Source organism: Syngnathus leptorhynchus, chromosome 22 (assembly GCF_054491065.1).
Source record: "Syngnathus leptorhynchus isolate UIUO chromosome 22, UIUO_Slep, whole genome shotgun sequence".
NCBI classification, from domain to species: Eukaryota; Metazoa; Chordata; class Actinopteri; order Syngnathiformes; family Syngnathidae; genus Syngnathus; species Syngnathus leptorhynchus.
In genome coordinates this window covers 4,225,462-4,240,888 of record NC_141216.1, presented here as the reverse complement: position 1 = coordinate 4,240,888, position 15,427 = coordinate 4,225,462, and the positions used below count along the sequence as shown (strand labels likewise).

General features: G+C 48.6%; 1 protein-coding gene across 23 annotated transcripts in view; it reads right to left on the bottom strand.

The window, feature by feature from the left end:
* Nucleotide 1: 1 nt before the first annotated feature.
* Nucleotides 2–15,427, bottom strand: part of tcf7l2 (transcription factor 7 like 2) — a 61,596-nt gene continuing 46,170 nt past the window's right edge. For 3 of the 23 annotated variants that reach the window (XM_085903432.1, XM_085903430.1, XM_085903439.1), the window contains 10 exons: nucleotides 14,006–14,138; nucleotides 12,430–12,532; nucleotides 11,349–11,435; nucleotides 8,746–8,886; nucleotides 8,500–8,662; nucleotides 8,313–8,420; nucleotides 7,648–7,711; nucleotides 6,953–7,003; nucleotides 5,419–5,491; nucleotides 2,181–3,567 (listed from right to left, as the gene is read on the bottom strand). In XM_085903432.1, coding sequence (XP_085759558.1) covers nucleotides 3,165–3,567; nucleotides 5,419–5,491; nucleotides 6,953–7,003; nucleotides 7,648–7,711; nucleotides 8,313–8,420; nucleotides 8,500–8,662; nucleotides 8,746–8,886; nucleotides 11,349–11,435; nucleotides 12,430–12,532; nucleotides 14,006–14,138 — 1,326 coding nt within the window. In that variant the 3' untranslated portion in view covers nucleotides 2,181–3,164. Of the gene's footprint in view, nucleotides 686–820; nucleotides 895–2,180; nucleotides 3,568–5,418; nucleotides 5,492–5,933; nucleotides 6,007–6,952; nucleotides 7,004–7,647; nucleotides 7,712–8,312; nucleotides 8,421–8,499; nucleotides 8,663–8,745; nucleotides 8,887–11,348; nucleotides 11,436–12,429; nucleotides 12,533–14,005; nucleotides 14,139–15,427 lie in introns of those variants that run through there. The other 20 variants (XM_085903435.1, XM_085903442.1, XM_085903437.1 and 17 more) reach the window with 16 other exon arrangements.

Sequence of the window (15,427 nt, the reverse complement as noted above, 5' to 3'; positions counted from 1 at the left end):
AATGTCAGAGCTCGGTGTAAAGTTGACAATATATTTGTCAGAAAAAATTTTTTCATCTTTGTTTGTCACTTCACAAACACCCGGGCAGCCATGTTGCAAAGCTTAACAATTGTGTGAAAAGCGTTCGGGATTGAGAAAATAAATAAGACGACATGTGTGACTGTGGCGAGCTTGAGACCTGTCTAACGGCGGCGCGCTGGATGCAGGCGTGCGCTCGCCGGCAGCGTCGGCCTTGGCTGTCGTTGTTGTGGAGCCGCCACATCAAAAGCGGCGTTTCTTTACTGGGCGATACAAAGCCTTTGGTTCTCCTCACTATGAAATTGAACCGCTTGCGTGTTTACACGGCGCCAAGACAGTTCAAGGGCGAGGCCCACACCGATGCATTAAGTGTGCATCTCCAGACGCCACATTCACAAGGAACAAAGAGCCTCCCTCACCCACCTCCCCCCCCCCGGATGTTCTTTGCGTGATTGGGGGACGGCAGGCATATAGCAGAATACGTGTTCAGAATCCATACAGCAAAGTGCAGTGGCAATTGGACACTTACAGAAACAAATAAAAAGAGGAAAATGTGACGCCGCCCGGCATCAATAACCTCAATGGAAGGGCGCCGTAATCATTGTTTAGTCCGTTGTTTGAAGGTCAAACAAAATACTTTCGTGTATTGGACGTATGGAATACAAAGCTGCCAAAGAAGGACAAAAATAAAATAATTTTAAAAAAAGAGGTGTGAAGCAGTAGACGAGCTGAAAAATAGCACCTATGCATTATTTGAACACAAACGGTGTGGCAACACATGGAGACGGACAAAAATACTCACAGGCATTTAATCTTTGTCTTTGGCAAGGATGGCTTAATATTACCGCAGCTTCGCTCACATCACAGACTGTAAATCTATGGAGTAAAAGACAAACTTTTCATGTTGCACTCTTCTTTGAAGAAAACAAACTGTAAAGTATTACCAGCCAAAAAAAAAAAAAATAAATCAACTCGTGTGTGTTGCAGATGACGATGATGTTGATTGATGTTGCACTTCACCACAAACGTAATCTTGCAGTTTCCTTTATTTATTTCTTTATTTTTTGCTTTATCATCAATACAAAATGTTTCAAAACACTTTCTTTCCCTCTGGAGCAAAAGGACGACGCAGGCGTGCACATACTAAGTTGCTTTTATTAATACAGAACCGCATGCTACAGAGACTGTACAGCATTAACATTGATTCATTACAAAAATCATGGTTTCGCCAAACCATTTGAAAAGGACAGGAAGGAAGAAAGAAAGAAAGAAAGCAAGAAAGAAAGAAACAGACAAACAGAGAAAAGAAAAGAGCAGAAAAGAGAACAGGAACATCACAGCCGTTAAGGAAACATTCAAACTATTTATCATTAGCATCTTAATAAACCAGAGAAGAAATCGACAGATTATTACAGTCGCGTCATGTCAACTACAATGGCACCGAGTGGATGGAGCTTTTTTTCTTTTCTCGTTAATATTTTACAGCCTCTTGCAACATCAACATGCCTATTTTTTTCCTACCTACCTATATGTAGTAGTGTCCTTAAAAGTGGCAGTTTTGTGTATTTTTTTTTTGTATTTGATAGTTTTTTTATGAACCTCCTAATATACAGAATTTGTTTGGCCCATGTGGATTTTATACAGTATGATGCCCGTCATTTTTTTTTTTTTTTTTTTGAATTAGGTTTAAATTTTTAATATTTGACAATTTTGCTACCAAACACATTTGTTATAGCAACATTTATACTACATACATAGCAATCTATGTAACGTCACAGCAAAACGATGGCGTTGAACTCAAAGGATAAGAAGAGGATCCTGACAGCGTGATCTGGTCTGATCTGGGTGAGGGGGTGGGCAGATGAAATCGTCGCCTAAAATTTGGCACGGAAAAAAATCTGTACACGGCGGATCAACAATCAGAAAACGACAACAGGAACTGCGTGTTCGGACGATGGCTTATTGACGCGTTCTTCCAAATATGTGCATACGTTGGCTGGGTGAGACGAGAGCGGAATCTGGCTTTGCGCAAAAAGATGGGGCGGAAAAACAAAATAGGCCTTTTTCAAAACCTCCTTGTAAAAATGGATCATATATATATATATATATATATATATATATATATATATATATATATATATATATATATATATATATATATATATATATATATATATATATATATATATATATATATATATATATATATATATATATATATGTAGTGCTTACCGTAAGAAAAAGTATTTTGTACAACATTACAAAAAAAGGAAACAAAAGGTCAAAAAAAGAAAAGAGACACGTACAAGATACAACGATCAAAATCTCTAAAGCAATAAATACTACTGGTCCTAGCGCTGTGACATTTTTCAATCCAACGACCCCTTGAGACAACCCACCCATAAACCCACCCCCAACCCTCCCCGAAAAGGTAAACAAAGAAAAAGCAGTGGAAGAATGCATAATTAACACAGTATCCCCGACCCGACCAGCCCAGCCCGTCACCCCACCCCCCTCCCTCCCCCATTTTGTTCGATTCTGTACATTTAAACAAGTAACATCACAATTCAAAGTTGTTCCTCAGTGTGGCGTCGCCTCTCGCCCTGGTGGGCTGCGTGAAGGGGTGTGATTGGTTCGCAAGCTCGTATTTAATACAAATAAAGAAGGAGAACCAACGCTAGCCTTTAGCTCGTCGTGTGTCCGCCGTTGTTCCAAATTGAAAAAGAAAAGAAACAAAGTAGGACCGATTCAGTCACCCACATCGCCGAAAGCTTCTCCGGAAATTTTTTTAGAACTCATCGGCCGTCTGTCATCGGGGTCGTGGCCATCTGCAAAACTCAAATGCGGAAGTGAAAAAGGTGGAAACATCTTTCAACGACCGTCGGCCGCGATGACCACGACCCGGATGAAGTGCCTTTGCGGAGCTCGCCATTGGACCACAGAAGTTTTGGCTCCGACGTCTTCGACAAGCAAGACTCCGGTCAAAGGATTTAAATAAGAAGTTTTAACGAGCTATTGCTGCAGCTCCCGGATAACGCAACGCTTCCTTGGCGGGTCAAATATTGACCAATGAAGTTGAAAAGAAAACAACAGCTAGCTAGCTAGCAGCGGCTAGAAGCAAACAAGGACAAAAGAGGCTCCGACCGCTACTCGATAGACTTGGTCACAAGCGACAGCGGCTGCAGCGAGTGGGAATGACACAGCAGTGGCGAGGGCCGGGCCACGGGGGACACCACCGAGGGGCCCGGTAGCCGCGAGGGCGGGACCTCGCCGGGCTCCGGGGCCAGCGTTTTGCGACCCGCCGTCGAGAGGTTTTCCGGCGGCCCGGCCAGGAGGTGCGGGTGAGCGAGGAGCGGCTGGTGGGCGGCTTTCATAGTCAGTGAGAGAGGTTGCATTTGTTCAGTCTGAGGTTTGGACTCTTTTGGCGAGGGGGACGGGACCACGGAGGAGGGCGAGGACGGGGGGGAGTCTGGGAAGCTTCCGTCCGAGGAGGGAGGACTGGCGCAGCTGCCTTCACCTTGGATGTAGCGAATGCACTTTTTTTTCCTCCTGGATCGGGAAGGGCAAGGCGAGACAAGACAATCTTTCAGACTTTTGGATTTAATGCTGGCGGCCCGCGTGAAAGCACCATGCATGATTGGGGAATGCCCCCACCCACCCGCCCGACCCCTCAGAGTAGGAAACAGGACACCAAGCAGGCGGGGAAATGAGCGTGGCGGTGATGAGGAATGGATACAAAGATCAAGTAATGCTCGCTCTCTGGATTTCCACGACTTTTTCGTTCCGGAGCAAAAGCAAGAATTCAATTTCGAAGCCGGGACGACGCTCGTGCGTCCAAGTAGGGACAAGAGTGTCAAGTGCTCCGACAAGTATCATCCAATTGCAGGATTGTTGGACGCAATCCAGCAAAAGGCTGAAATGGCCGGGCGGATTTCTGTGCGGAGAAAAGCTCCAATTGGGGCTGGAGACTGAGCTACTGGCCCCCTCTCGATCTCCTCCTCCTGAGGGGGGTCCCAGTTTGTACACTCAGTAATGCAGCAAGCTGCCCCACAGACACAAGCCAGCCAGCCAGCCAGCGAGCAAGCACAGGAGGGGTCACGGCCTCACGTTTGCATTCCCGCCGGGTTCGGGACCGCTCTCCGGTCTTAAGGTGATCACCCCGGGCTGCGTTTGGTTGAGGGGGGGTGAGATCTGCCCCCGCTCATGCTTTTGCCTTGACCCTGGCGGTGAACCTGCCCCAAGGCGACAACGGAAACTCAGACTAGCAAAACAAACAAACAAACAAAACAAAACAAAAAAAAGAAACAGGGAGGCTTTTTGTGTCCGATTTTGGGGGGCCACAAAAACCAGAGAGAGCACATTACTGGGGGATGAGGCAACACCAACAAAGCACATGGTACATGCTCGGTGGGTGGAGGCGGAGCTTTTGCGCATGCAATTCCAGGAGGCGGAACGTTGGGAAAAGTAACCAGCGGGCGCAGCGGGGTATCGTTTTGCCGCTTTGTACGCTTTGCCCGGCTCCCGCTAAGTGTCCGTCCAAGAGCAACAAATGAGCTCATATCCATTTTTTAACACGCGCATCGACTGCGCCGCTATTGATTTTTCTTGCTGTTTGTCGGCTCCCGCCGCCTCCCGGGAAATTACGCCGGAGTTTGGGCGAGGGGAGCCCCGGAGAGGACGCTTAACCTCTCGGCTCCGGTAATGAAGATGGAATTACGGCGCCTGATCTGGTGATCTGTCGAAGTAGGACGCGGTCGTCACAACACAAATGGAGAAAGGATGGGCGGGGTCGGGGTTATGTACTTAGCAGAAACAAATACCTACCATGAAAGCATTCCCAATTCAAAGACTGCTTGTGTCAGAACAGAAAGACAACAGGTAGGGACTAAGTCAGGGTTATTGAAGAGAGGGAAGGAAGAGGAGGAGGAAGAAGAGGGAGGAGGATGAGGAAGAGGAGGAGCACAGAAAAGAGTGTCACTGAGCGGGCCCCTCAAGAGGAAGCAGGGCTAAAATTAAAATATCGGCTAGCATCACATTGTTATTCCAGAAAAGGGACAAGGGAGGGTGGGAGGGGAAGGGGTGGGGGCGTCAATTAGGATATTACATGACAGTTAATAAGGGGGAATGCAGAAAATGGATTTCTAATGGGACAGGAAAACAAAAATTGGACAGAAATCCATTTTCTACCAACTGGCTCTAACGGACTCCATTTTTAAAAATTGTATTTTTTTTAATATATACTGCAGGAAAAAGCGGTTTGCCATCTGTTAAGCACACCGATGGAAACGTGTTTTTAGCGAGAGAGAAAATCATCAAGGGGAAAAAAAAGGGAGAGGGAGGAAAAAAAAGCCTGGTGGCGGTTGGTGGCCTTCCTCCAATTCATTCAGGCAAGTTATGTACCTGCACGGTTTGCACCATAAACTCAGCTGGTCAAGCCCGAACAAGGCACGACACTTCTTTGGGGTATTTGCATCTGTTATAGCCAAAGAGGTACGGACACAAACAAAAACACACACAGGAAGAATAAAGAAAACAAAAACAAAAAATGGACACGTCATTGCACAGACACAAAACAAAAACACGTGGAGCCTGGGTTGAGGTTTAGGCTGCTAGACACTGGGACCTCCTCCGTTCTGGACCTCCCCAAGCCCTCACCTGCCAGTCCACAAAGCCCCCAAATTGCATCGCACTCATACAAGCGGCACTCGGGCAGGCAGATAGACCGCAGACCGGCAGGGCGCGGCTGGAGGAAGCTGACGTAGCTTGGCGACACAAACGGGAGGAAGGGAGGGAGAGGGGGGGGGGGGGGAGAAAAGACCAAGAAAAAAAAAAAAAAAAAAAAAGGAGGAAGTCCCAGCGCGGCGGCACCCCCTCCCTTCCCCCCCACACCCGGTGCCAGCACACCCCATACACACCTGCACGGGCCGCACCAGTTATTCTGTTGGTCGAGCCCAAAGCGCGCTCGACACTTCTTAGGAGCGCTCAGGTCTGATGCCGAAGAATGGGGGCGGGGGGACGCCAGCAAAGTAGGAAGAAGGGGAGAAAAAAAAAAATAGCACCCAAAAAAAACAAAACAAAGGCAAAGCACAAGTAGGAGAGAAATACAGAGAAAGAGTTAGAGAGAATCTACGCAGGTCGCCAGCTAATGTCAGCTCGCGCACCTCGCGGCTGGATCGACACCGCTCGCGTCGGAAACAATCGGGGGGACGCCCATGTCAGGAAAACAATTTGGCGAGACATTTGACCTCGGCGGTGTCGATCCAGACTCGGGCCGGGTGACTTCCAAGCATTAGTTCCATTCCATGCACGAGTTGAAAATCGAGATATTAATACAAGGCGAGGAGGTATTCGTCAATAGCGGCAGCTAGCTGTTGTTAGCCCTCGCCGAGGTTGAGCATCTAGAAGCCGGAAGGAAACCCGACTGGCCCGATACTTTTGCTCAGCCGCTCGGAGGCATGGGCACAAATTAGGAAACCAATTTTTTTTTTATTTACACCTGGCCATTGTTTTATATATCTATTTTTTGAAAATGTTTCTTTTGTTTTCTTCTTATACATAAATAAATGTTTTTTGTTTGTTTGTTTTTTCTGCTGACTTAACATAATTTGAGAATAGATCTTACGTCCCATGCCTGGTCGCTGGCCTTCGTTAGTGGCCTGAAATAATCTCACGCGAGCATGCGAGCCTACAGCCGAGGCACAAGGGGGAGCGTTTGGTCCATTAAGGAGGTTTACCCTGGCCGGCATCAAACCCACAAACACGGTAACAGCGACCTCGGCGTACAACAACGTCATATTCTTCTTTCTTTAGCATTTCAATAAAAGGCAGCGGGGGAAAAAAAAGAAAACATCGGCGGACGGATCAAGATCAATTAAAAAGGAAGGAAAAAAAAAAACAAGTTAGTATATTTAAGAGTCAAAAATGACATTAGCACCTGTAATCGGAGGGAGTGAAAGGCAAGGGTTTGGAAAATATTCTCTGTGTTCTGCAACAAAAACAAGAACAGATAGAGAGGCCTTCAAGAGGAGATCACCGTCACCCAAAAAACAAAATATTGGAAGAAAAATAAAACAAAACATGATGCCAAGAAAATATGTGGATTATGAAAGATGGAGCAGTCACAGGATGAGGAAACCTCCTTAATTTTTGGTTTCGATTGTGATCAAAAGCGAGGCAAGCGAGGGGGCAGCCCAGTTAGTGCGCACACACGCACAAACACACACACACTCGCTGTAACGTATTTGCAAGTGTTAGAAAAGCACTTCATTCCATCAACTCACTCTACACATATAGCACAATGCTAACGGGCAAAAAGGGAGGGGAGGGGGGGGGGGGATTACGGGACGGGGGTCTTAAGGGGGTGGGTTCATGCATATTCAGCTGTTATTAGCAAGGGAGGACTACAGTGAAGGGGGAGGGATGGGGGGGGAGTGTTACTGTACAGACAACGCTGCTACCATTTAAATATTGCATCGCATGGCTATGATGAAGAAAAAAAAAAAAAAAAAAAAAAAAGCAGCACAAACACACGCACAACAAAACTAGCTTGACTTTTATCTAGCGGGCGTCACATGCGGCTGACACATGACGGGCCCGCTCTAATATGGGAGATAATTGCCGCTCGCTTACCGTTGCTCTCCGCTTGCTGCTTTTCCCTTTTTCTCTTCTTCCTTTTCCCCTGTTGGTTAGCCGCCAAGAAAATAGAAAGAGGGGCAAAAAAGGGAGACAGACATAGACAGGAACCTTAGTTATTATATTGCAGGACGCCCCAAAACATGAACAACTCGTCTTTGTGTTTATTTATTTATTCATGGCTTCTTTTTTTTTGCCCCGCGGTCGGGGGGGAGCCTGACGAGAATTGTGTTTCGGTGCGGCGCCGCTCGCTAGCTCGGCCTTATTTTCCTCAATTTGTCTTGATGGGCCCCCGAAAGCGGACTCAAATGACCAATCGGCGGCCGGGCCGGATTTACGCTGCGCTAAAAACAAGCACGCGAGGGTCTACCCGGGCCGGCGTCAACGCCAGAGTAAACAATCGGATATAAATAATAGAAAGGGGGAAAGACCACACTTGGGGGGAAAAAAAAAAATAAAAAAATCTAATCAAATGATTTACTTGGGAGAAGAGAGTAGAAAGAAGAGCAACAACCTGTTGTAATGAGCCACATGTGACTGATTCTTTTGTTACAGAGTATGCTAACTAACACTCGCACAAAATGTTTTCAGCACCACCTTCCAATTTTCGCCAGGTCCTGCGAATTGACACTCCGTTCCGACTTGTAAACTTAAAAACTTACATAGTTGTCTCGGGCCGACCAGCCGGGGTAGAGCTGCATGTGGAGCTGTCGTTCTTTCCTGGCCAGCTCGTAGTACTTGGCCTGCTCCTCCCTGGAGAGCGCGTGCCACTGCAAGAGGCGGCCGTGAGAGGTGAGGGGGACGCACTCCCGGACCCCCCCCCCCGGCGTCTCCGGCGAGGCAACTCACCCTTCGACCCAGAATCTGGTTGATGGCGGCGCTCTCCTTCAGCGTGCACTCGGCCACCACCTTGGCCCGCATCTCCTTCATGTAGAGCATGAAAGCGTTGAGCGGCTTCTTTATGTGCACCTGCTTCTTCTTCTCCTCTTCCTTTTTTGCATCCGACTGTTTCCTGCGGCGGGCGGCGTACAAACAGGTTGGGAAACTACCAAGGGGAAGGAAAAGTCCAACGCTGGTTGCCGGCCAGGTACTTACGAACTGTTGAGGGAGCTGATGTCGCTGTGCGAAGATTCCTGCTTGACGTTGGACGTGACGATGGCCGGGTGCGGGATGCCGGTGGTGTGCAAACCGTGGTGGGGGGGCACCATGTGTGGGGGGAACCTAGAGGACAGAAGACTGTGTAAATCGGTCAGAATGGACGCGGCTGAAATGGGGCCGTGGCTCACATGTAAAAACAACAACAACTGCAAATGCGCTTCAATATCCATCACGCAACTTGAGAAACTTGGATTGTGTGGAGTGAACATTTTTTCGCAGATGGGAAGAGTTGAAAGGCGCGACGACCGTTTAGCCGTCGAGCGTGCATTTGCTGCAGCTCGAGTTGGCCGGGCCGGCCCATCAAAGCGGATCAATCGCGGCGCCGAGCGTCAACGCGGCTCATCCGCGGTCATTTGGTCTTCTCCGTCAATTTGTGAAAGCGGGCCCTTCCCGCAGGAATGGGCACACATTGACCCATCCATCCGCATTGTTGACAGTGCGGGGCCACCGTGGGACCAAACATCCAAGAGCGAGGGATGAAGAAGGAGGGCAAAAAAGGAAGATTTTTCCCTCTTTCTTTTTTTTTTTTTTCCCTGCGTGCGTGTGTGCGCTCATTATCTCGCCGTGTCTGGCTGCATGGCTCGGAGCCAGAATATAATGATGAGGATAAACTCGCCAGGAACAACTAGTTTCTGTTGGAGGCCATCTCAGGGGAGAGCGAGGGCGCCACCCCCCCCTCCCCATCTCTCGCTCCCAAACACACACACACACACACACCCTTCAAACTCTTTTGCCTTCTCTTGCCTTCATCCCTGACACGTTGGTGTTTGTGCCATGTCATGTGCTGATGGGGAGCTCGGCGGGGCGGGCGGGCGTTTGCGCGTTGCCCATCATTAGGGGCTGCCGCCGCCGCCGCTTCCTCCCTCCCCTTTGCCTCTCTGTGCACTTGTTAAAATTTCCTCTGTTCCAAATCTATTTTTTTCCCCTTCTTCTACTCTTCCTGTCCCCTCGCCACCTCCGCGCTGCCTGCCGCCCCTCCTCTCCCCTCCCCAGCGGGCCCAGGTTATGGTTAAAACATGACGGCCGTCCCTTTGAAGAGCAGGGGGCATCGTCATCGCCGTCGTCGGGGAAAGCGGCGCCTCGGACCAATTTAATCAAAACAGAAAAGGAAGGGTGAGAACGGCTGCTCCGCCCCGACCCTGGGTCCCTACGTCTCAATCGGAAAGGTGTGTCGGGGTGGGGGCGGCATCGCAAAGCCGTGCCGCTTAATTGCCGACGTGAAGCGCCGTCCCCCCTGCGCCTGTTTAATGTGTAATGATGCGGCCCAGAAGGAGCAAGATTCGGCGGGCTGGAGGTGGGGGCGTATCAAAGGGCGGCCCACCTGACACAGGCGCAATACAGCACACAATACAGGTAGCGAGACCCCCATCATTATCCAAAATCATCTTATCCCACCTCGTGATGCATTTTTAACAAGGTGCAAAGTGCTAGCAGGTACCAGATCCATTTTCTGTCCGCTAATTTGGGGTCAGGTGTAAAGAGGACGACAGACATTTCCTTTCTATGCTGATGATGAGCGAGTGTCGGCCTCCTTCTCCCTTCAATCCTCGGCCTTGGTGTATTACGGCGACAGGCTCTCCGCGCTTCGCTTTTTAGCCCGAGCTACATTTTGTCAGCCCTAAGAGCAAAAGTGATTTGGATGTGTTCAAGCCTTCTCTGGAGACCTCACAAGCCCCCGCGCCCCGCCTCCTCCCTCCCTCCCTCCCTCCCTCCCTCCTTCTATTGGGTAATTAAATTAGGGGTTTCATGACAGGGCATTAGCTCGGTACACACACCCCGCAGCCGGCAGATTCAATTAGCCACCCTGGAAAGAGGATGATGACAATGTGAAGAGCAAATTATCAGTCACTTTAAAGGCCCTGTTGGGACGCCGACGCCACTGCCAGATGTCGGGACCTCTGCTCCAGCGAGGGCAATCTGGAGAGGCCTTTTCCATAACGTTGGGCTTGGGCGGGTTATTGAGGACAATTTAAGGGCTTGGGAACAGATGAACTGGATTGAAAAGCCCCCCCCCCCAGACGGCATCCATCAACGTCACAGAGGTTGAAATGCAACGTCTCGAGGAGCTGCTTTTGTAATTAAACTCCAGCTAGTCCTGGAGGACTGCTGCAAAATGGCCGACAATGGTTTGCGAGTGTTTTCCGCACAATGTCAAGTTTCTCAAGGCACAATATGACGGCAAAACCACCAAAAGGGTAAAAACACACATGCAAAATGCATACAAGTACACACATAATGAGCATAAATGTTGGTATACGCCAAACTGGGCCTCCTCCCTCCCCCTCCGCACCCCCAAAGCGCCGCGGTGTTTGTTTACGTCTGGCAATTACGCAGCCCGGCTGATTTAGCACCAGCCTGACGTGCGGAGGGGGCTAAATGTTCTTCGGGGGCCTCATTAAGGGGCGGGGAGATAAATAGAATTAATATTTGAGCACCCTTGCTGGAGATTTGGCCTTTTGAATAAGGGGAGGCGCGAGGAGGCGTCCTTAAGGGAGACGAGTTTGCGCGCGAGTTAGCGGCGAGGCGAGGGCTCGACTCACCTTGACATGGATGCGTTGACAGTGAGCGCAGTCGGGTAGGGGTGTCTAAAGCCCCCTGTCGTGATTGGATAAACAGGTTGACCTTGCCTGGGAAGAAAGAGAAGAAAGGTAAGGAAACAAGGTTGACAGACGAGGGAGGAGAAGCTAGCGAGCCCCCTTAAGTCGGCTTCTTCTCTTCTCATTTGATCGGGGGACAAAAATGCGAGCGGCGGATCAAAGGCGGGGTGGGAATAAACTCCCGAGCATTTTGAACGCAGCAAATCTTGATGGTGGCGGCTAATTAAATGTTATAACCCTGCGCTCGCTGCGCTTCTCCCTGAGCTGGAACGAGGTGTTTTGTTGTGATAATTAAAGACGAAGTGCGGCTCCCTTTAATGGAGCCGTCACGCTAATTGAGCTCTACACATCCAAAAGACAAACAATAATGAATGTAAATTTATACCGAAAATAAAGTGCAGCAAATCAAAGGGCGGCGTGGCGGCGCTCGGGGGCCCTTTCCCGCTATTTAGACAGCGGCGAGAAAACATTAAATTAACAGAGCTTAATTTGTAGCCTTTTGTCATCTTAACAAGTGTTGACAAGAGTTACTCAGGGAGAGTCCCCGTGCGGGATGGCGGGTAAAAGGCGGGCAATCGCCGTTCATTTACTCTAATTTGACCCTGCAGAGACATGCAAAGTAGTGTGCGCTGTTCAAAAAAATAATAATAATTTGTGGGATTCTGCAGTTCAAACAGTTTGGAAATCAGGCAACAACAAAAAAAAAACTAAATAATTGCATATGTGACTAAAGAACTAGGTTGACCTATGGAGAGTAGTTTCATTTGTTGCTTTGCCGCCATCTGGTGGCATCAATAGGTAATTCGAAATCTTTCATTGTCAGCGTCAATTATTCACAATTATTTTCGTCTTTTCAAAGCACATTTTCCATAATATGTACCTTCCAGGTTTGTTTATGCACAATTCCGAAAGTGGACTTTTCCCAACTTTTTGCGGAATTTGTGAAAGAACAAAGTAAAAGAGCATGTGTGTGTGTGTTTGTGTATATATATATATATATATAAAAAAAAAAGAATTCGCTTACTGTGGTACTAACCATCCTAGGGGATGGGGGATCTGGCCGACGGTGCCAGGTGACAGAGGGTAATAAGGAGAAATATCTGGAGGATGCGGAGGCCTTGGAATTCCTGCACAAAAAAAGAAGAAGATGACATGAGAAGAGGTGGACAAGATGGAGAATCAAATCTTTTGTCACAATCTCAGATGTCGCGCACATCACAGGCGCAGGAAGAGGAGGAGGAGAAAGCCTTGTTGCAGGTGTGTACACGCCGCAAAAACAAAAACGGGGAAAAAAAAAAGAAAGGGAAAGACAAAAAAAAAACTATCACACTTTCTGATCAAAGGCCTCACCAGGCGACAGCGACGCAATGTGTTTGGAGGAGGCGGAGAGGAGAGAGAGGTGAGGAAGAAGAAGAAGTGCAAGAGGAGGAGGAGGAAGAAGGGAATGATAAAATAAAACACCGACACCATCCTTGTCACATTTGTCACGCCAATTCTGGAGATGAATGATGTAAAATGACGGATGTTTAGAAGTTAACAAAACTCAACAATATCATTACGCCGTTGCATGTGATCACAGGGAGCTGGGCTCCTCATTCCCTGTCAGCCACATCATTCTGCGTGCGCGACAAAAGCTAGCGGAAATACGCAGCTGTTAAACATTGTTAGCCGAGCGATTTAGGCTAATTGGTGACTAGCGCAATCGCTGTTTGGTGTCACCAACGGTTGAAAAAGGTACAGCCGCCTTTGGGGAGCCAGCTCCTTTGATTTAGCGACATCAATCAAATGCTACGGCTGGTGTAGTAGTAAGAGTGTGCCTTGTGACTGTATGGAGATGAATAACAATAAGGTGGATCAAAGTAGCTCATATTTGCATTGGATTAAGTTGAGATAGTGTGCCAATGTTAGCTTGCGATCTTTATTCTGACTTAACGTCATATGCGAGGTGGATTAGCGTCGCTAAGGTTAGTTCATTATTTATTTGAATAGCTCATTAGCTTTGGCTGGAGCAAAAGTCGGAGCAGGTAAGGCTCATTAGCTAGCGTGGCATTTTCTGCAGGTTTCTCCATCCTGCCGACATCACAACACGACTGGAGTGACCGCATTTTGGAGCGTTATTCCGCTAAAAGCCACACAAGCAGCCCGCCAGACCGAATACGCCTCGTTAATTAATTAAACACCGAGTCCCGATTAGGCTGCCCCATTAGGCACCGCATTAAACAGCAGCTGGTGCATTATTTCCCCCCTCGTAAGGGCCGTTGTAATAAGGCAAACATCATTACCTAAATGACTGAGTGGGAACAAATGAAATACTAGATAATAGGACAAAATGGTTCACCGTGAAGAGGCAGGTAGGCCATAAACAAAAGAAGGCAACAGGTCTAGCTCCGATGAAGGCCTAAAGATGATTAATGTGAAAAAACTCGGAGACCCACGGGGTATTGGGTTGCATACATAATCACAGAATCGGCCGTAGAGTCGAAATAAGCCTCGGGTTTCTAGACCCGAGTCTTCAGATACAAAAGCAGTCTTTGTGTCAAGTCTTGTAAGTGAAGTTCAAAATTGCTGGTGCTTACTTGATCCAGAGCTGCGACACTTGCCTGTTTTGGGGTCCACGTCTGTTTGTAGGTGTGGTGGTGGGTTCCCGGGTGTGAAGTGCTCATTGCTGTAGGTGATCAGCGGTGTGAGAGGGTGCACGTGGTGAGGGTGCTGAACCACTGGAACCTTATTCGACTGCAGGAGAGAAAAAAAAACCAAGAAAATAGGCCAGGGTTAATATTCGCAGAAATATAAAATCGGAGCATATCGTTTTCCGAGTGTCCGGGAGGCGCCAAACCGCCGGGCCTCAGTGAAAACACTGCGGTTTGTAATTAAAAACACTTCTGCGGTGTCACGCTGGAATTCAGCGAGAGTCTATGAGGCCCTGGGGGGGGTTGCCACTTCTCATTTGGGGCCTGATGCGTGATGAGGCACTTTTAACCGCAGCGCAAGTAATCGATCTTGCACAAAATCAAGACAGCGCATGTAAATCCAGAGTCATTAGCGGCTTCGGTCAACGTGCCACTGTTGCCTCCTCGTCTTCCTCGCTTGGGCCCGATTCTCCAGTATGCCACTAAAAGGGTTAGGAACTGAAAATCCATTTCTGCATTTTTGCCAAATTACTTGGAGCTATGTAATCTTCTCTTTGTGCTCCTAAGTGGTGCAGTCCACCCTCTCCCTTCTTTTTTTTTTCAATTACCCAAAGATTACAGTGGAGCTGCCACGGGGCCCCCTAAGTTCCGGGCCTGGGACCGTACCCCCGGCCACCAGATAACCAGATTAGAGCACTGCTGTAGATTAGCCTGGTGGCTTTCACCCCTTCACCCACACATCCTTATCCTGCCCTCAGCAGCCAAAGAAGCAGCACTAATCAGGCTTATCATAACATGGATGATATGTTCAAGAGGGGCTAGGAGGGGGGGGGGGGGGGGGGGGGGCAAAGCAAAGGGGTGGATCTGCTTGAGTGCGTTGTCTGTAAGCCCTCACACAACCTCATTAGTGACTTAAATATATGCCTAAAAAAATCCACTGTGGCAGATGTAGGTTTAATGGGACGAGGGAGCATCCGAGTCCACGTATCAATCTGGAATAGGTCCACCACAATGTAATGGGAGAAATCGACTAATATTTGGACTCTGGTATGTGCCATTTCTTCCGGGATCTTTTCTATATAGTTTGGAGAATTGTGGAAGGTGGCCTGGGAGGTGGGTGGTGGGAATGGGAAAGGTTCCCTATTGCCATGGTCCCAATGAAAGATTAATGAACCCCCTGCAGAACTCCAGGGAGGCAAGCGAGACTCCTGGGACTCATTCACAGCCCTGAGCTGAAAAGGCTGTGGAGGAGCGGGGCTGTGCAGAACAGGGAGGGCTCGGTGGGATGGGGTGGGCATATGCGCCTGCGTGTCGAGTTGGAGGCGTGGGGGTGCGAGCTGCAACGGGATTCGTTAGAAAGAAACACAAACCGAGGCGCTCGTGATCCGCACA